Source organism: Hippocampus guttulatus, chromosome 3 (assembly GCF_054856545.1).
Source record: "Hippocampus guttulatus isolate MCC_2025c chromosome 3, RoL_Hgut_1.0, whole genome shotgun sequence".
NCBI lineage: Eukaryota > Metazoa > Chordata > Actinopteri > Syngnathiformes > Syngnathidae > Hippocampus > Hippocampus guttulatus.
Genome location: NC_141263.1, coordinates 3,800,865 through 3,820,405, shown reverse-complemented (window position 1 = coordinate 3,820,405; position 19,541 = coordinate 3,800,865). Strand labels below are relative to the sequence as shown.

General features: G+C 40.3%; 2 protein-coding genes across 4 annotated transcripts in view; both read right to left on the bottom strand.

Moving 5' to 3' along the window:
• The window catches only part of LOC147207173 (uncharacterized), a 56,847-nt gene extending 42,898 nt beyond the window's left edge, over positions 1–13,949 (bottom strand). For 2 of the 3 annotated variants that reach the window (XM_086106232.1, XM_086106233.1), the window contains exons 1-9: positions 13,803–13,949; positions 9,488–9,541; positions 6,110–6,265; positions 5,363–5,500; positions 3,231–3,344; positions 1,670–1,822; positions 1,366–1,545; positions 1,100–1,222; positions 919–1,032 (exon numbers count right to left, since the gene is read on the bottom strand). In XM_086106232.1, coding sequence (XP_085962358.1) covers positions 919–1,032; positions 1,100–1,222; positions 1,366–1,545; positions 1,670–1,822; positions 3,231–3,344; positions 5,363–5,500; positions 6,110–6,265; positions 9,488–9,532 — 1,023 coding nt within the window. In that variant the 5' untranslated portion in view covers positions 9,533–9,541; positions 13,803–13,949. Of the gene's footprint in view, positions 1–918; positions 1,033–1,099; positions 1,223–1,365; positions 1,546–1,669; positions 1,823–3,230; positions 3,345–5,362; positions 5,501–6,109; positions 6,278–9,487; positions 9,542–13,802 lie in introns of those variants that run through there. The other variant, XM_086106234.1, reaches the window with a different exon arrangement.
• A 1,190-nt stretch (positions 13,950–15,139) lies between these two features.
• LOC147207172 (guanylyl cyclase-activating protein 2-like) lies at positions 15,140–18,424 on the bottom strand. Its single transcript, XM_086106572.1, has 4 exons — positions 17,917–18,424; positions 17,561–17,710; positions 16,061–16,160; positions 15,140–15,864 (listed from the first exon to the last, which is right to left on the bottom strand). Exons 1-4 carry the CDS (start codon positions 18,133–18,135, stop codon positions 15,737–15,739), a joined length of 597 nt encoding a protein of 198 aa, XP_085962698.1. The 5' UTR covers positions 18,136–18,424; the 3' UTR covers positions 15,140–15,736.
• Between the last annotated feature and the right edge of the window lie 1,117 nt (positions 18,425–19,541).

The following is a 19,541-nucleotide window of genomic DNA, read 5'->3' as shown; positions in this document are numbered from 1 at the left end:
CAGCCAATCGCAGGGCACACAGAGACGAACAACCATCCACGCCCACACTCACACCTAGGGACAATTTAGAGCGTCCAATCAGCCTGACATGCATGGTTTTGGAATGTGGGAGGAAACCGGAGCACCCGGAGAAAACCCACGCAGGCCCGGGGAGAACATGCAAACTCCACACAGGGAGGCCGGAGCTGGAATCGAACCCGGTACCTCTGCACTGTGAAGCCGACGTGCTAACCACTGGACTACCGGGCCGCCCTGTACATCAAACTTGACAAATATAAATATCAAAATTTTCTGATGTTAAATGTAATTATGTCTTGGAAGTAAATGTGTTTTTAGGGAGTTTCAGATCCGTGTCTTGGCCAATTAATTAGCAAGTTAGCCAGGCCATCATGTGTCACTGGCGTCTGCTGGCCTCAAACTGGAAGAAGTGCACCCATATAAACACTTCTACATTGCCCGCCTCTCATTTTCATGACCTCCAATTTCCTTAACACATCAGTGCAGGTACAACTATTATTCTGTTTTGTGCTCCAGTGTCCAGGCATTACATTAGAATCTCTCTCGCTTTTAATTTGAAGCAGCGACATTGTTAAGTGAAATATATCGCAGTTTACATTTTATCGAGGAAATGGAGTGGCGTAAAAGTGAAAAGTGAAAGTTGCTGTCAAGTAAATCAAGGACAATACTCTGTTACATAACAAGACAGGTCATTTCAGAGGGTTGGGTTTTATCAAACTTAAGTAAAAAGAGTACTTGTTAGTCTAAGGGATATTCAAAAGCACAATGCACTATATCTTTCAAAATGAACAGCAAACCTGTCAAGAAATTACGCTACTTTATAGCTATTTCCTTTGTGACATTGGACTATCTCATGTGATTAAGGTGCCAAATAGATTAGCATTGAGTGCATTTCCTCACCTTTATCTGCTGGTCCCTGCCGTCCACCTCTGTCTGAAGAACATCAATGACCTGTGTTTTTCCAATCAGCACCTCCTCTTTCTCATGCAGTTTCTGTTTTAAAGCCTTCAGAAGCTGATAAAAAAAATACATGCATGGAAGATTATTCAACAAGTTTTTTTTTATTCTGTTTGTGACCAACCTGCTCAAGATCAGCACTGGCATCAGACTTTGCAGCAAGTTTGAAGAGCTCCTGTTCATGCATCTGGTTGATTTCAGTCAGCTGATTATCTTTCTGGATGATTATCTCTTTGAAAGTTTGGATCTGAATCCAAAGACAAAATAGATCATGGGTGCATATCGAGATGAAAAAATATTTGTGTTATGTTATTCTATTCGCTAGAATTAAATATATTTTGTGCCTATCTGAGTATGATATTACCGAACAACAACAGCACAAAAACGTACATTCTGCTTGTACATGCTCTCTTTCTGACTGTACTGCTCCTTCTCTGTGTCCAGAAGCTCTTTCAGGCTGTCTGTCTGCTCTTGGAGCAAACTATAGCGTTCCTCTGCTTCTCCAACCTTCTTAGTCAGGTTCTGCACCAGCTGCTGAAGTTCCTGCATCGCTCCGTTGTCTTCATCTACCTGAAGAAGTATTGTACAGTTACATTTCAAAATATGCAAAATGTGACATTATTATTCTTGTTTTTGATTGCTGGATTAAATTTGAAGGACAGGATTATGCAATTTTTTTCCCGTGAAAAACAACCTTCTGCCGCTTTGGTGTAATGGGCTGGTCTCCTGCCACTGCTGTTTGCAAGTGAATAATGTAGGCCTCCTTCTCTGCCAGCTTCCTGTTCTTCTCTGTCAGCATAACATCCATTTCTTCACCTCGGAGACGCTGTGCTTCTACCTCTTTCCTCTAAAGAAACATTGTTAACATACAGACATCAACTTTACTGTTGGTGTGGAGTCAATAGTGATACCGGTTTATTTCGTGTTCCTTAGTCTGATAGTTGGGGGTAAGAAGCTGAGCAAATGAGGAATTTCTGGTCCATTTGGATTGTAGCCTCTTGAAAGAAAGAGGATTGACCAGTGTGTGCCCAGTTTGAATAAGATCAGATGTAATCTGACCTGCATGACCCAGGGGTCCTGGAGACATCCAGGTCCCAGATGGTTGGGAGCTTAAGGCTGATCCCCTTCACAGCAGCGTGCTGCATGCAATCTGTGGCTGTCACTGGCCTCCGTGTACCACATGGTGATGGAGGAGGTGAGGATGGGCTTGATGATGGCTGTGTAGGACTGCACCAACATCTTTGTTGACATCTTGAGTTTGCACTGTCTACGGAGCTGTTGGTACTGTAGGCTAACTGCAGTGAGTCCAGGAGTGGGGTGGTGATTGACTTGAGGTCACGGAGGGCCAGTTGTTCAAAGATGTTTTTGCCACAGGCCTTTCGGCATTGAGTCCTGAAATGTGGGGCTTCTTGTACATTTGTGGAGAACTCCACCGAGGTGTTGAAAATGTCAATGAAGACTGGTTCTAGCTGAACCAGTGTCTCAGTACTGTCTTTGGAGAAGTCGGTAACTAAGTCTGGGCCCAGGCACTTCATCCAGCTGTTTTGGGAGGGACCCAAGCCATTCCCAGGCTAACCCAAAGACAGCCTCTCGAGAATGTCCTGAGTCGTCCCCAGGGCCAGCCTGTGAGAACTGGCTTCTAGATCGGCCGTGGAACAGAATTCTTTTGTGTGTGGTGTTTTGTCATGACATTATCGCAGCAGAGTACATACAATACAAGAATAGCTGTTCAAACGCTGTTCATGTGTGGGTTCCGGACCAGATAAAAAAAAATGTGTTAAGATTTGAAGCAGAGCGCACACACACGTACGCACATACACACACGCACCCACACACACACATACACACACACACAAACTGTTCGAACGCTGTTCATGTGTGGGTTCCGGACCAGATAAAAAAAAAAAAAGTGTTGAGATTTGAAGCAGAGCGCGCACACGCGCACGCACACACACACACACACACACAAGCTGTTCATGTGTGGGTTCCGGATCAGATTAAAAAAATGTGTTTTAAGATTTGAAGCAGAGCGGGTGCACGCACGCACACCAAAACTGTTGAATGCCTGGTTGTCCACCTTGTGTGTGGGGTCTGGCACAGAAAAAAAAATCTTTTAAGATTTGATAATCCTTTGTGTACCAGTCAAGTCAAGTCAAGTCAACTGTATTTATAGAGCACTTTCAAACAGCCTTTAATTTACCAGGCCTTTATCAAAGAGAAATAAAACTGTAAGATGAAATGGATGGGTTTCTTGCCTTCTTTTCAACCTCCTTCTCGCTTTGTGCCAGGTGTTGTTCTAGCTCCTCGACTTTTTTCTTTAGCAAGACAATTTTCCCCCGAGAAGCTGGCTCCCCTCCTTCTGATGGACCCTACAAGAATATTGAATGAATTGCGAATGAAATTGCGTACAGTGGACATAAAAAATAAAAAGTATAACCTAGATAATTTTTCTTTTAGGTCAACTTTAATATATTTTTACGTCCACATCGCTTGAATAGTTATTAACATTTAATGCATTAATGGCGTTTTTTTCTGCCCAAATGTGACACATACCAGATTTTTTCAGGTAGTGTGATTTTATCAAATCCGAGCTGGGCCTCTTTCATATGTGGATATCAATCAAATATGTATGCGATGTGTCAGCAGTACGAACACTCCTCCACACACATCTGATCTATATGTTATCAAAAGCCCAGTATGCACTCCACCAGTGTGGGATAGATTGCTCGGCCGAGTGGTGACATCATCTGTGAATCTGCAAAGTTGTCTTGAGTAACACTTGTGGCTTTACATTTGACTTAAATTTAATCACAATTGAAACATGAAGCATACAGTGGACATTACAATTACAGTAGTAATCTAGCCTGCAAACTGTTCATTTATTACGCACGGCAATGATGTGACATCATCATTAGTAGAAGTCTTCATTAAATGAGATTGAGGGACGTTGTCAAATATTTCAACCTCCTCCTGCTTAGCTACTCTGGGGATGAGATGATAATGTAGTGTGAATGTAGTCAATTACTGTACTCAAGTTCGGGGTGAAACGAGTCCTTTGGTGATTCAAGGACTTTGATTCACAAAAATAGCCAAGGATTTTTTTTCTGCCTTGAGTACCCGTTTATTTGATATGCACATTGGGAAGACAGTCAAGCCTACCGCAGCGACACTTATTCATGATGGTCAAGTAAGCTTTTGACAAACACATAACGGAAGAGCTAAACCAAGGGTGTCAAACTCATTTTTTGTCACGGGCCACTTTCGAGTTACGTCTTCCCTCGGAGGGCTGTTACGAAAGTGAAACCGAAGAAATGTTTATTACTAGATTACTGGATTGGACTAGATTGGATTACTAGAATTGAAATCACTCAAATCAACAATTTGTTTGTTGTTGCTCAATTATTGTTGAGATCAGTGGATTGAGGCTAACAACATTTCAACATGATTTATGACACGTGACAATTTAACATTTCGGTACAGGTTTTAGCAGTGAGGATGATTTGCTTTTAAGGGCCACATAAAGTGATGTGGTGCGCAGCATCTGCCCTCCGGATCTTGTCTTTGACACCTGTGTGCTAAACTATCAGAAAGGATCCGAAGAAAAGCAAAACTGCTAAAGGGAGTGTTCTTGGAAGCGCTTGTCACACAGGAGCAGAAATATCTGTGCTCTTCTTGCGTTTTGTAACCAGGCAACCAGGGAAATGGTACTTGGATTTAAGAACATTTCAAGTTATAGAGGGGCTCACGGGACCAGTTAAGTTTAAAATTTGAGGTTCCACTGAATTTATAATGCCACATGTAAATGTTGGTGAATTGGATAAGCGCCCACTACATCACCAAAATACCCAAGTAGGTACACGTGCAGGTCAGTGAGTGTGAGCAATTGAGAAAGCCGGCTCAAGTGTGCACACATCGTCCTTTAAAAAAAAAAAGCAAATAGTGCTCATTAAGTTATGTGTCAAATTAGACATGCAGACTTGGGTGTTTATTTATTTATTTGCGGGATAAGGATTTAACCTGAAGCATGTACCCATGCCTCTCAAAAAGATTTCCCATTTGCAATTTAGTTGTGCAGGTTACAGGTCATTGTAATTGTGTGAAAGGTTTAGAAATGAATCTTTGTTTTTACATGACAAAAACCTGCCATTTGAACAGAATGTGTAGACATTTTAGCTGCATGTTAAATAGTCTTATTTGAATCTATGACGACAACTTTACAATGACAAACATGATACATATAAGTAACATTTTATGGAACTCGAAATGTATCGGTTAAAAATTCTCTTTTGAAACTCCTGCAAATAGTCGGATTACAAATGAGGATTAAGTTCCATGAAATTGTGCAGTTACATCCACTTCTTGTTTGTGCAGAGTACGGTATCTTTACCTTTTTGTTGTGTGTTGGTGTATTTTGGCCTCCCATTTGTTTTTTCAGTTCTTCTACCTGTGTCGTGAGAGACGTCACCTTGGCCTTGTTTTGGAGACGCAGCTTTGACAGTTTCGCTTCACATGCCTCCTTCTCCATCTGAAACAGTGACAGCATGGTATTTGTTCATTCTTAACAGTAGCCAATCATTTAACTGAGTGAGAAACAGGGAAAGGGTGGGACCAATAAGGATTTCTTGAGGCCGATGCAGATTTTTGGCAGAAAAAAAAAATACATATTAGGAATTAAGTACATTCAATTCCTGTTTAAATTGTGGATGAGTCCAAAAAATCCACCTGCAGCATCATCAAAGGCCTTCATAAGGTTTTGTTCTCCATATTTGTGCCGCCTGCGATTGAATAACAAAACGTAACAGCAATCTGCTCCACAAAAAACTGAAAAGCAAGCAAAAAAAATAAGGTAAAAAAAAAAAACAACAACAATTTAAGCAGAATAATAGCGAGCTGCGGCCCAGCACTGCGACATAAGCATTTAGCAATTGTACTTGGCACTCAGTCATGAGCAAGCACTCAGTCAAAATATATCAAATCAGAAATTGGATGGATATAAACCACACCATAACAAGCAATTGCCAGAAACTATTTATGGTTTTACATGGCCTGTACTTAAAATTACCACAAATAAGAATAAGTCATAGAAAATGGATGGATGGCTATATAGTAAAGACTTAGGAGACAAAGTCAAAACCTTGAGCTGTTCATCCTTGGTGCAAAGTACTGCATCCTTCTCCCGAATCAGCTCTTTCAGCTGTGTGACGAGCTGCTGAGTTTGAACAAGTCTGTCTGTCATTTCTTCAGCTTGAACCTCTCCACTTAAGATGCCTCCATGGGGAGAGCCTGGGGCCTGGAAGAGAGAGCAGGAGAGACTTGTGAGTACTTGTCCACATTTCAAAATGCATTAGGCTGACAATGATGCACCACTGGTATATCTCCGGCATAGTAAGGCTGCAAAATGTGAAGAAAAACTCTGAGTCTTACAGAAAGGGTAGGTGAATAAAGGGATTGTCCTGTTACTAAAACTGCATAGCTATATGGTCGCGAAAATAACAACCAAATTGCCAGTTCAAAAGCATTGGTCCTGACAACAAAAATAATTCTAGAGTAATTCAGCATTTTATCAACATACATTTTTTTCCCAATTCATTCAAACATAGAGGTATTTATTCGACTGGAGAGCATATGGGGGACAATATAAAAGAACAGATTGAACTAAAAAAACGGACCCTCCGGGAATAATGAATATTACTTAAAATGTACCCGGTAATCATAATTTTTAGGTTTTGATTCTACATACTGACATTGCCTTGTTATATAATATAGTCTACCTTCCACAACGGCTTTGTCCTCCGGAGATACCTCTCGAGTCAAACTAGCTTCATATTTGGAAGATTACGCCAAGTCATTGCTGCCCATTAGCTTCACGTTCAGCTGCATGTTCGGTCTTTGTTACGATGACTTCCTGTTAACTGCTGCTTCTTCTAATTATACGCGGATTCTGTTTACTTACTTTACAACTTGCAAACCAAAGTTAGAATAAAAGCTGGAGTCTGACTAGCTGCAATCACGCACATTTCTGCTGTATCTGATGAGTAAATATGCTCACAGCGGGTCACCTAATATTCCAATTCTCAATCATATAGCCAGTCCTACTTATACTGCCCTTCGGAAGGTAATCAACGGAGTGGGACGTTCGGGGAGGATTTCGCTTCGAAAAAAATATACAGTATATATTCTATATTTTTTTTTTTAATTAATCTGGAATCTGTCTCTGTGCGGCCTTGTACCATATGGGCTGCAGCCTGGTAACTGGGGGTCGGGGACCACTGCGGGAGGAAACTAAGAGGACATTGAATACCCTCATCATTTTCCTGCAAAAATAAAAATAAAAAAGCAAAGCGCCAAATTGACGAGCATCTACCTGTAACTTGAAAGGCTGGCCAAAAATTTGATGCTGCTAACACAGAAGAGCCTTAACTGCCTCAAAAGCCTATTGACACTGGGTGGACCAGATGAACTCCGCCTTAGTCTTTAAGAGATTAGTCAGGGGAATACAACATTGTAAAGGTTTTACAGAAAGCAAGATGGTAGCCCGCCATGCCCGGAAATCCCATAAGTTCCTTTCTTTGTAGATGGCTGTAGAAATTCCTTCGCTGGCTGAATCTTTGCTTCCGCTGGAAGATCAAAATCATGACCTAGTATCTTGCCAAGGTACAGTAAACTGCAGCTTTGGTAAAATCACATTTTGCTTGGTTAGCAGTCAACCTGGCCCACACCAGTCATTCAAACAAGACTTGCACATTCTGGACATGCTCCTCCCAAGACTTCAAATAGATGACATCATCATCGAGGTACACAGCACACCCAGGCCTGACACAACCAGATTCATCTATATTTATATCTCTCTATCAACACATACACATATATACAATATGAATATACAGGTTATCATTAGTTCTATTTTCTAATGATATGCGTTGACATCAGTGACTCATCTTTTCTGCAAAACTAGCCAGAAATAACACCAATGATGATACACAAACTATTTTCATGGGTTGCTGAATAAACTACTGTGTCTCAAGTCTAAAAAGGAAGTGACATACAGTCACTCCAAGTGACAAGCTGGGCATGCACTCAGCTATTTGTTCTAAAAAGGGTCTGGGAGTGCCCATGCAGACCCCTTTGAGAACTGTACCAACCTACAGTAGCTCGGTGCTACATGCAAAAGAGCAGTCTACCAATTATTTTAAGTTCATCAATGCTTCTGATATATATCATATCTAATGCTTTTTAATGCCATTTCAGGCTTTAATTTTGACCAAATACCTGTAATGATTTTTAAGGATTTTTAATATCATGCAGAAACACTGATCCTGGTATTACAGTTAAAGATCTAAAATTACTGAGTAAATAAAATACAGCATTTTCCCCCACTGATTCCAATCTATTTTTTCAACAAAATATAGAATTTTTAGTACAAAAGAAACAATATCTCATTGAGTTTAAATAATTAATGTTAACATTCTTCTGTTTTGATTCTTCTTTAGTAAGTCACAGGTGAGCCATTTTTAGAACAGACCTGTGGGCTACTCATTTTGTTAGGTAAAACATCAAGCTGATCATCGGTCCATGTGTAGCTTTCACTTTGAATAATTTTAGAATGTTCTACTGATTATTGAATAATTGTCTACATTGTTATTTTTGCATTTAAGTATATTACAAATCCATTTCACTGATTAGTTGCATACATATTTGACTTCGTGGATTTCATCTTTCCCTCATTCATGCGATACTTTGCAAAATGTACTGTACTCTGTGATATGTAGAAAAAAATTACATGTGGAACATTGTCTGCTGAGGATGGGGCAGAATTTAAGCTCTTGAGCCCTGACTGCCATGTCAAAAGCCTTGTGCTCAGCAGTCCCGCTGATGCCACTCTATCCAGACAAAAACAACAAATTGGGAAGTTGGTACTACATTTGTTCGTACAAAAGGGGCAGAAGATGAGTAAATTCACTCTTAAAAGTTGTCTCATTCAATTCTTGCAAAAGGCGATTGTCAATGATCACATTCTATCCCACCGTACACCCTCCAATGACACCGTCAGAGAGCTCAATTCCCTGAGGTGTTCTGTGTTTTGTGTTATTATAGCGGCGAAACAGGCACCACTGCCACACGAAACACGTGATGTTGCGGCTAACGACACTCAAATGTAGCTGAGAGATTTTCATACTGTTTAGCCATATTGGCAAAAAGTTTTCCTGACCCAGTGCAAACCCTGAAAAAGCAAATATGATAAACTATTGTCTATTTTGATCACAAATCAACAACATGTCAATATTTCATTAAAACGTTCAACCTGGGGGTGGATTAAATTTGTCAAATGTAACCAAGTGAAGAGTTTGATCATTTTTGACATGTTTGTGGCTATGTTGTGTAAGTTATGTGGCTCACACATAACCACAATGTGTTTTCAACATTGCTGAGTTTCTCACTGGGCACTAACGCCAGTCACTTGATCCAAAAATGTGACCGCTTAAGTCATTAAAAGTTATGCACAGATACTTACTCCTGAGCCAGACTCTCCCTCATCATTGGAAAACCATTTCAGCATGGTTCAGACCTTAATACACAGGAAACACAAACATAAATTATTCACAATCGATAAACACTCATTTGCTAAAGGATTTTGAGGTTTATTATGATTATGTCGGACAGGCTTTTTCAACAAACCCATCAATGACAGGGGGAAAAATAAACAGTGGTCACTGACATAACCTAAAAGTGACCAAATTAATAATTAATAAAAATCGACTGAAAAAAATAACCAGTGAAACTCAGTCACGGTTTTATTTTTTTGGTCCAACAGAAATATGTGGCAACACAAACACAATAATGCGGTCCCCATTGTTGAACAATTTTTGAGGGATTCCTGCAAACAGTTTTTCCCTCTCATTCATTCAACACACTTTTGTTCGACTACTTATGAGGAAAAAGCTACACCTTCTCAGGTTTGAAAGGTGCCTTCTCCAGATTGTGTTTCATCTTTTTTTCACACATGTACAATAATAATTACCATATTTTCACAACCGTAGGCACACTTAAAAGTTCTTAATTTTCTCCAAAATGGACGGGGTGCCTTAGGTATGGGGTGCCTTAGTCCCAAAATCTGTAAATGTGTGACTTCGATGAGGGCTCCGCTTGGCTGACTGATATTGTGCCGGCACACTGCTTATATAGAGGAAAGGTGAACGCGACTGCCACAATTTGTGAATGGATTGTGGATGCTTGGGCTAATGTGTCTGCTTGCACTACTGTTCAAGCTTTCGCAAAAGCCGGCATCATTTCTGAGTAGCTGCACAGCAACAAGGCTGACTCTAACAATGATGCGAGGGAACCTGGCATGTTTGATGGAGAACTACCAGTACCTCAGCTGTTCATTTCAGATACAGAAGATGAGGACTTGTTGGATTTGTGGAAGAGGATTGATCAAAAAATAATGTGAGTTCATTGTTAAATACAATAAAGTACAAGCAAACTCTGTTTGATCCTGCTGCCTTTCTAAAAACATACACTGGCATGGATGCATGCAACCGTATTTTTTAAGCGAATGTGTGTTTCACCATGCCTGCGTCCAATAATAAATTGCACCTTGTGTATGTGGATTGAACCCGTAACTCAGATTGCACCTTTTAATACAGTCCGCCATATGGTCCAAAAAATATGGTACATCAATTGCCAATATTAATTAAAGAAAATTATAGTTTCAACAAAAGTTACTGAAGTGATAATTGTGGGCTTTAACAGAGGGGATCCATCCATCCATCAATTTTCTGAACCGCTTTATCCTCACAAGGGTCACGGGGCGTTGGAGCCTGTCCCAGCTGTCTTCGGGCAGTAGGCGGGGGACACCCTGAACCGGTTGCCAGCCAATCGCAGGGCACACAGAGACGAACAACCATCCACGCTCACACTCACACCGAGGGTAGAATTAGAGTGTTCAATCAGCGTGCCATGCATGTTTTTGGAATGTGGGAGGAAACCGGAGTACCCGGAGAAAACCCACGCGGGCCCGGAAGAACATGCAAACTCCACACAGGAAGGCCAGAGCCGGGATTGAACCCACAACCTCTGCACTGTGAGGTTGACACGCTAACCACAAATACAACAATTTTGTATTTACAGGTATGCTACTTACCAGGACAAAAGGATGGGTGCCCTTTACTTCTTTTTAATTTTCGACAAAATCTTTTGAGATAATCACTGCAATCAAAAGATTTCTGGAACCCTCCCTCCGGCCAGGTGGCCGGTGCCTTTGTGCACAGGCATTTGGGGGTGCTGGATACGCACCCAAACGTTTAGAAGTGCCCAAATTAAATGAAACTTTAAACATGATACAATTTTGTTCATATGATATTTATTCAAGGTATTTTCTCAAGAGGCAATATCTCTCGCTATCTCAGGTCTGAAAGGTGACCTTGCCAAATTGCATCCTTTAGCTCATCCCACAAAATTTCCATAGGATATCAATAAGGACTCTTCAGAAAAGTCCAACATTTTGTGGTTTAGCCATTCTTGGGTACCGTATTTTCACGACTATAAGGCGCCATTAAAAGTCTAAAATTTTCTCCAAAATGGACAGGACGCCTTATGATGCGGAGCGTCTTGTCTATGCGCTGAGTTCCAAAACCTGACTGACAGCCGACACGCTGTTTATATAGAGAAAAGGCGGAAGTGACTGTGGACAGGCATGCGGCAAAGAAGTCGGCCAATCAGTGAAGGGTGGGCGTGTATATATACACATATGGAGAGCGAGAGAGAGAAAAGGCAGATGTGAGTGAGGACAGGCATGCGGGGAAGAAGTCCGCCAATGGGTGAAGGGTGGGCGTGTAAGTGGACGCTAAAGGTACGCCCCAAGCAGGTACCAACACCTGTATAGAGTGTGGCTATGTGCATTGTTGCAAAACAACTTCGGTTTTGGTTTCTAAGAACCCCCGAAAATAAATTCTACAAAGAGACACGCCTACGAAGCTCGGTTCAAACTTCAAGCCATCGGTTATGCTTTTGGCATGCGTGCCCATCTCACAGCAGCGGTGAAAAACCAAGTCAAGCAAATGAACTCTGAGCTTGCCGTTATTCCCGGAGGCTTGACTAAAGAACTCCAACCGCTGGACATCGGCATCAACCGGGCGTTCAAAGTAAAGTTGCGAACGGCATGGGAACAATGAATGATCGATGGCAAACACAACTTTACAAAGAGTGAGAGGCAGCGAGTTACGCCACAATTTGCGAATGGATTGTGGCTGCTTGGACGAACGTGTCTGCTTGCACTGTTGTTCGAGTTTTTGGCAAAGCCGGCATCATTTCTGTGGAGCCACATGGCAATGAGAGTGACTGACAACGAGAGGGAACACGGCGTTTTTGATGGATTACCGGTACTTGCACAATTGTTCAATTCTGATACAGAGGATGAGGACTTTGATGGATTTCTGGGTGATGATTGATCGAAAAACGTGAGTACATTGTATGATGGCTAAATAAAATACAACGGAACTCCGTTTTGCTTCGTTGCCTTTTTAAAAACGTGTTTTTAGCTTGTATCTGTATGTCTTGGCATGCTACCGTATGCTACAAGCTAACGTGTTTTTAGCGTGCGCGCATGCATGCCGTATGTTTAAGCTGGCGTATGTTTTACCACTTTAAAATTGCGCCCAATAATACAGTGCGTTTTGTCTATGTGTAAAATACAGAAATAGCACCCATTAATGAGACTGCGCCCAACCATACGCTGCGTCGAATGCTCGTGAAAATACGGTACTTAGTATTATTTGTTTTGGGACAATATCCTGTTGGAAGACTCATGTCCTGCTGTTGAGGCCGAGCTTTCTGACACTAGCCTTGATAGTCTTCAGAAACGTCAACAATATTGGAAAGAATTGAGCATTTACTGCACACACAAAAAGTATGAAATCTTTTCAGTAGTAGAGACACAAGTCTTATGTTTATATTTGTGTTTGTATTTTTTGTATAAACTTCACAGAGCAGGTCATGACTGACTCCTAGAATGGTTATCACGTTAGTTTGTATAGTTCAAACAATTGAGGTTTTGATCATTTCATACTATCACTGTGATCAGTTACAGCGCATACAGTACCTGTGCACAATACAGTAAATTGAATCAAATTGCTAATTTTCCTTCAGAAATTAATTTGGAGGACATTAATGTTTTGTAAAAAAGATCATTCATTAAGTATAAAGGGAGAAACAGCAACATATTTTCGAATATTAATTATGGTAAGACTTGATTTACTTAGTCCGGCCCAGTTGATATCAAATTACAACAACAATGTTTAAATCCGTGGTCTAGTTAATGAATTGCCACTGAGCTTGTCAATGTTCTCAACAGACCCGGCTGACAGTAAAAATCAGGTCTGACCGGATTCAGTTCACATACGACACAAAATAAGCTGCATGTATTACTAACTTGCAATTGGAACTAGAAATACAGCACTGTTGCATTGGCATAACCGATAAATAAGCGAAGGACCAATAAATACGTATTTTTTCTAGCTATTATTAGTTACGATAACTGAAGAATACTAATTTAGTACGTTGTTTATCGCCAAGCAGTGACTTGGGCTAATAGCAAATAGTTCCCTTCCGAGCATGCTAATTGCAAACGTGCACCATAGTATAGCTGGCCATGACAACAACTTAGCTTTAATATGGGGCTGAGATCCACATTTAGACTAATTCAAGGCCTCCAAGTACATAAAGTCGAGTTAGCCTGGCAACTTATCTCGCTAGCTAAACGCTAGCATCGGAGTCGAATGTGCAAATGAGCGCTTTGAAGCCTTCGACTATCGGTCATCAAATTTACTTACCGGGGACATAAATTTATGACGATTCCATCGATGATCTCCCCACATGGGCATCTCCCAAGGAATGCATAATTTTATTACAGCAACCACAACATTGGAACCAGAATGGCAAAATGAATTGAGCAAAATTGTCAACAACCAGACAGCTGGGGAAGCAGCGCATGCGCACATACCTCCGCTATGCTGTTAGGCAGCACACTTGCATACCTCGAATTTTCATTATGAAACTTTTTTTTAAAAAGCAGGGTGGAAAACATCGATACCAACAGTTAGTCCCCGCATGGGTATGTTATTTACTATTATTGTTTACCTATATAATGAGTTGAAAATGACTTGCTGTCTTTGACGTACGTTACAGTGTTAATCATTTAAAGGCCCAACAAACATGTTTATTTTTTTGTTTTGTTTTCCATCCATCCATCCATGCATCCATCCATCCATCCATTTTGTAATCTGCTAATCCTCACAAGGGTCGTGTTGGAGCCTATCCCAGCTCTCTTTGGCCAGTAGGCGGGGGTACACTCTGAACTGGTTGCCAACCATTACAGTATTTTTTGTTTATATTTTAAAATTATTTTGAAAAGTGATGGTTTTGTATGTGTGGATGTGTGTGCGCGTGAGTGTGTGTGTGTGTGTGTGTGTGTGTGTGTGTGTGTGTGTGTGTGTGTGTGTGCGTGTGTGTGCGTGTGTGTGTGTGTGTGTGTGTGTGCCTTTAACATTGTTGCCAAACATTCTTCATCCGCGCGACTGGACCGCACGTGGTTTCCAAATTCAAGACAACTCGCAGGCCTGGTCCTTCAACGGCTGAAAACTCTCTTCCTCGTGTAGTCTTCGTGGACCGCATAAAACATGGCAAATTTGAACAGGCTTAATGTGAATTTGGACACCACGTGAAGTCGAGTCAAGACAGAAGTGATGTCGTGCAGCTGAAAATGTGACATTCCGAAGACCCAGCCTGTGAATTTGGACTTAGCCTATCCCAACCTTTGGGCGGTAGGCAGGGTACTCCCTGAATTTCTGGCCAGCCAATATGGAACCCAAATGTGCGTTATCTTGAGGTCACAAATAACCTCTGAATTTCAATTCATAGTTCCATCAATCGCAGCATGTCATCCAGGTCTTGAATAAGCTAAGCAGCCCCACACCATCACACTATGTCTCAGGTCGAGGAGCTGTAGTCCACCTGAAATCAACGCAAACTGTCATTCATATCAGAGTACACCCCTGACATTCAAACTCAGTGAATGTTTGTAAAAAAGAAAAAAAGGAATAAATTCATCGGTTTAAACATTATATGTCTTGTATTTGTGGTATATTGATTGAAAATGATTCGTGAATCACTCTATTCTGTTTTTATTTACATTTTACACAACATCCCAGCTTCACTGGAATTGGGGTTGAAATACACACACATTTCCACCCCCCAAAATCATGATAAAAAATTCTGACATCCTATAACCCAAGACAAATTTAATGGTATCTTATCTCTTTGTGGCAATGTATGTTGAAGGCTTGATAGTTTGTCTTTGTCATTGACATTGCAGTTGGAAATGCTGTGTATTTTATGTAAATAGGAGGAATCCTTCCCAGATCTTTCCACAAATTTGACCAAGAAAAATTTAAAAACAACACAAACTGTTTTTACATTACAGTAGTGAGATAGCCGCACACCAGGCACACTGGTACACAGTGATGGGAATAAGTTTAAAGTACATCCAAGAGAGCACCAGAACAGCATCTACTCCACCATAAAGGGAGATAAATGGGGAAAAAAACAAGAACCAGTAAATCTTCAGTCTACTTTTTGGCATATCAAAAATGTGGATGGTGTATAAATTCACACAATGTTCCGTGAGAATACAAGATTAAAACTGCGATGAGGTATTTTTGCGGAACACAGGACCCAGGCATATACATCAGTATAATGAATGAGTGCATTATGAGTTTGGGTTCTTCTCTTGCTGCTCAATAAACCAGTCACAGGGTGTGAAATCCAATTTGAGTTGATCCATTACCCATGGGTCCTTTTCAGCTCCTTCAATAAATTCCTCCAGGGAAATTTGACCTGACCAATGCAGAAGAGAAATTGCAAGTAACACAACACAAAATCATTACAGTATTGAATTTATGACTTGGAATTATGATGTATATTCACATTACTCTCTATATAGTTCCTCAAAGAAGGGATGTGAAATCAGCCACTGTTTTTGAGACAATTGAATGACTTATTTACAATAATTGTTGAAGTGAACACAACTTACTGTCTTTATTTTTGTCCACTTGGGTAAATATTCTATCACATATATCCTCAATGTTCTCTGGAGCACCAGGGTCAGTGTGCTTCTTTAATTTGTAGATAATCTGGTCAGATAACAAAAAAAAACATTCATCGATATGTGAGTAAGGATTACATTCAAATTTTCATCATTCAAATAATTCTTTCCACAGTATGATCTTTTCGTCCTAATTTGCCATCTCTACAAAGTTTCCACAATTACCCAAAGGAATATTGTAGTATAATATTTGTAGTGATTTACACTACACTACTACAAGAATTGCAGTCTCTCATTTTAATGAGAAAAAAAAGACATTATTTCAAACACTTTTCTAAATCGATGTTTATCCTTTGTATATGTTTCGACTATTTATTAAAACACCGATTGGTTGGCAACCAGTTCAGGGTGTAACCTGCCTACTGCCCAAAGACATCTGTGATAGGCTCCAGCACGCCCTCAACCCTTGTGAGGATACGCGGATCAGAAAAAGGATGGATGGATGGATGGATGGATTCAAACATATGGAAACTAAATTGATTTATATAATGCTTGCATTTTATCATTTAATTATTCATCCTCTCGAAATAATTTGGGCAATTCTTAAGGTAACCTTTCCAAATCCCGCAATGGGGAAATCTATGCCTCCAACTTTATCATGTTGCGCTTTCGGTTCCAATTCTGACTGGTGAAGTCGATAAAAGCTTAACCTTTCAACCACCCTCTAACCTTATAACATGATAAGCTGTACACTGTAGTAACCACTGTCCCTGAAAGGGTTAATTGGATGCACACAAAAGCCAGAAAGCATAAAAAAATAAACCTCTCATGTTTTGGAATCAGATACTTTGGTTTGATGAAATCAATGCCAACATACAGTATATCTGAATAATGACAACACAAAAATTGGGGGAAACAAGAGGATTACACCATCTCATAATCCAAAGTATACCACATCCTGTGTAGTACATGGTGTCATTTATGGCTGCTAATGGGACAAGTGCATTGGTGCTTATGTTCTGAGGTGAACAGCGTTCCACATCATCCCAGCTCACATCCAACAAATTGCTTCAAAACAGATTTGACGGTGATTCACAGTGCAGATATGCAGAATACAAAAACCTTCGAGGTGTTCCAAAAGCACACCCGAGTTTGAATGCTTTTTACTGAGTGAACATAAAAATTAATACCACAAAAGTCACAAATAAGCCGATAGTGAAGGTGGCTATACTGGAGGCTGGCAAAACATGTGCGGGGGAAATTATAACAAGAACAACACACGAATAGAATAGAATAGAATAGAATAGACAGACAGACACCAGACAGACAGACGAACACCATTATGGTATGTGTATAAAGCCAACAAATTCTCACTTTAGCTGAACATATGAAGTTGGGGTTCTATTTTTCTACCAACAAATTGCAGCATTACACTTGAGTCAATTACTTGAGCAAAGCCTAACGACAAAAACAAGGTACATTACAAACCTTGATAATATGTCTCACTTCTCCTCTGTCCAGCCGGCCATTCCCATCTCTGTCATATACCTTGAAAGACCATTTAAGTTTGTCCTCCAGTTTCCCCCGCAAAACAAGATGTACGGCTGCCACATATTCCATAAAGTCTAGCTTTCCATCCTAAAAAAAATACAAGGACAAAATAACCTCATGTATCATATTGTATTTCAGCTAGGACATACAAAGTGCAACATTTCAGAATCTAAGGTGGAAACAAAGTGGTCTCTGTCGAACAAATAGGAAATGTTACAAAATATTAGGTCATTGTAATATTGCTCCTGGAAACAAATATTTATCTATCACATTACTACAATCTATGACATTACCTTATTTGTGTCAAACGATCGAAAAACATTTTCCATGTAGGCCGATTCTTCCTCTGAGGATTCGTTGTTAACTCGAAAAATTTTCTTGAATTCATGCAAGTGTAAATTGCCACTTGGACATTCACTTGCAAACCTACGGTACAGTGCCTGAATGTTTTGCAGGGTAACTTCTTTATCAGAACCACTCTGTGCTTGACCCATTATTTTCAACCAAATCATATAAAAATGAGATACCCTCCCTCAAAGAATTAGCAATATAAAAGTTGTCAAACAACATCACTATGGATTATCAATTATTCCTGGGATTCGCCCACAGATTAATCAGTGCAGAATAAAGTGAACTATTTCAAAATTTCACCCTAAATTGTATCTTCCAGTACATTTGTCTTAAAAAAATAAAAATAAAAAAAGAAGTCTCTATGCCTTGTTCTGGACAAAGCAAAACGACATTCATAGTAACTACTGAAGAATTGGCTGTTAGTCATAAGCAGGAGAGCAAATTGGCCTATGTACAGAAGTGTTACACAGAGCTCTCAAAGGGATTAAGGATGACGTCATGAGGTTTTAGTTCAATGACTAAATCACTGGAGGTTTGTCTGTCCATATTTACTTAGACTAACCCACTAAAAATAGAGCAGTTCTCCCTCTGCTGCCTTCGCCAATCCGCTTGAAAGCTTCCCTTCTCGGATTAGCCCTCCCACCGACTTTATTTTGACTAGTTAGGAGTAAACAAATAAAAAGTCTCGTGTCAGAGTAACCTTCGTTGTGATGTCACTTCCAGTCTACTTTTGCAGGCAAAGATTATAAGCTTGATGTTGGCGGGGGTGGGGGGGGGGGGGTGTTCTCTTTAACTTCCTCAAATGAATGGTGTGGTCATAAAAATATGCAGCAGAGTAATTTATTGTGTAAACCACCCGACGAACAACAGCATGGTGAATATTTACAAAAAGAAGACCAAAAGTACAGCAAAATAATAAAAAAAACACGACTGACAAAAAAATATAGATATTTACAAAAACCCAGAGTAACATCCATTGTCAGTTAACTTTTTCTACTCGCTGTTGTTGTTGACAGGTAAATATTCACCTGTATTGTGGTCTCTCTCTCCCCCCTCCCCATACCCCAAACTCGAAAATGCTCTTTAGTGTTTCACTTTTCATCTCTATTATCTCCATTCCCTCAATCATCATCTTCCTTTCCTCTGTAAAATTCGAGCACCCTGTCATTCCATTCTCGTCTGTTTCATTTTCTTGGCATCTAACACACAACCCTGTCGGATGTTTGCCTAAAGTAAATAGTGTACTGTTTAGCTTTGTATGTCTATTCTCAGTCTGCTACCCACTGTTTCCACCTTCCCGCTCCCGCCTCCTGGACTCACATTTCTCACTTTATTTCGGAGCATGTCTAACAGTCTACCCTTTACTTCCTGATTCCATTCCTCATCTTTCATATTACATGCTTCCCTTCTGTCTTTAATAAATTCATAAGTGTATCAGTGTTTACTCTCACGATGCTTGTTTGACTATTTTGTGTGCCCTGGATTCCCACATGTGCAGCGATCCACGGAAATTCGACACGTGTGCCTCATTTCCTTCCTGCTGTTATAACCTTGTCACGTTTTCTCT

What these genes read in the sequence shown, in the direction of transcription:
- LOC147207172 (XM_086106572.1), bottom strand. Translation starts at nt 18,135, where the DNA reads ATGATTTGGTTGAAAATAATGGGTCAAGCACAGAGTGGTTCTGATAAA. An exon ending in AAGTGAGACATATTATCAAG is followed by an intron (nt 16,161 to 17,560) that starts GTTTGTAATGTA and finishes TTATCTGACCAG; the next exon opens with ATTATCTACAAATTAAAGAA. An exon ending in AGTGGACAAAAATAAAGACA is followed by an intron (nt 15,865 to 16,060) that starts GTAAGTTGTGTT and finishes TGCATTGGTCAG; the next exon opens with GTCAAATTTCCCTGGAGGAA.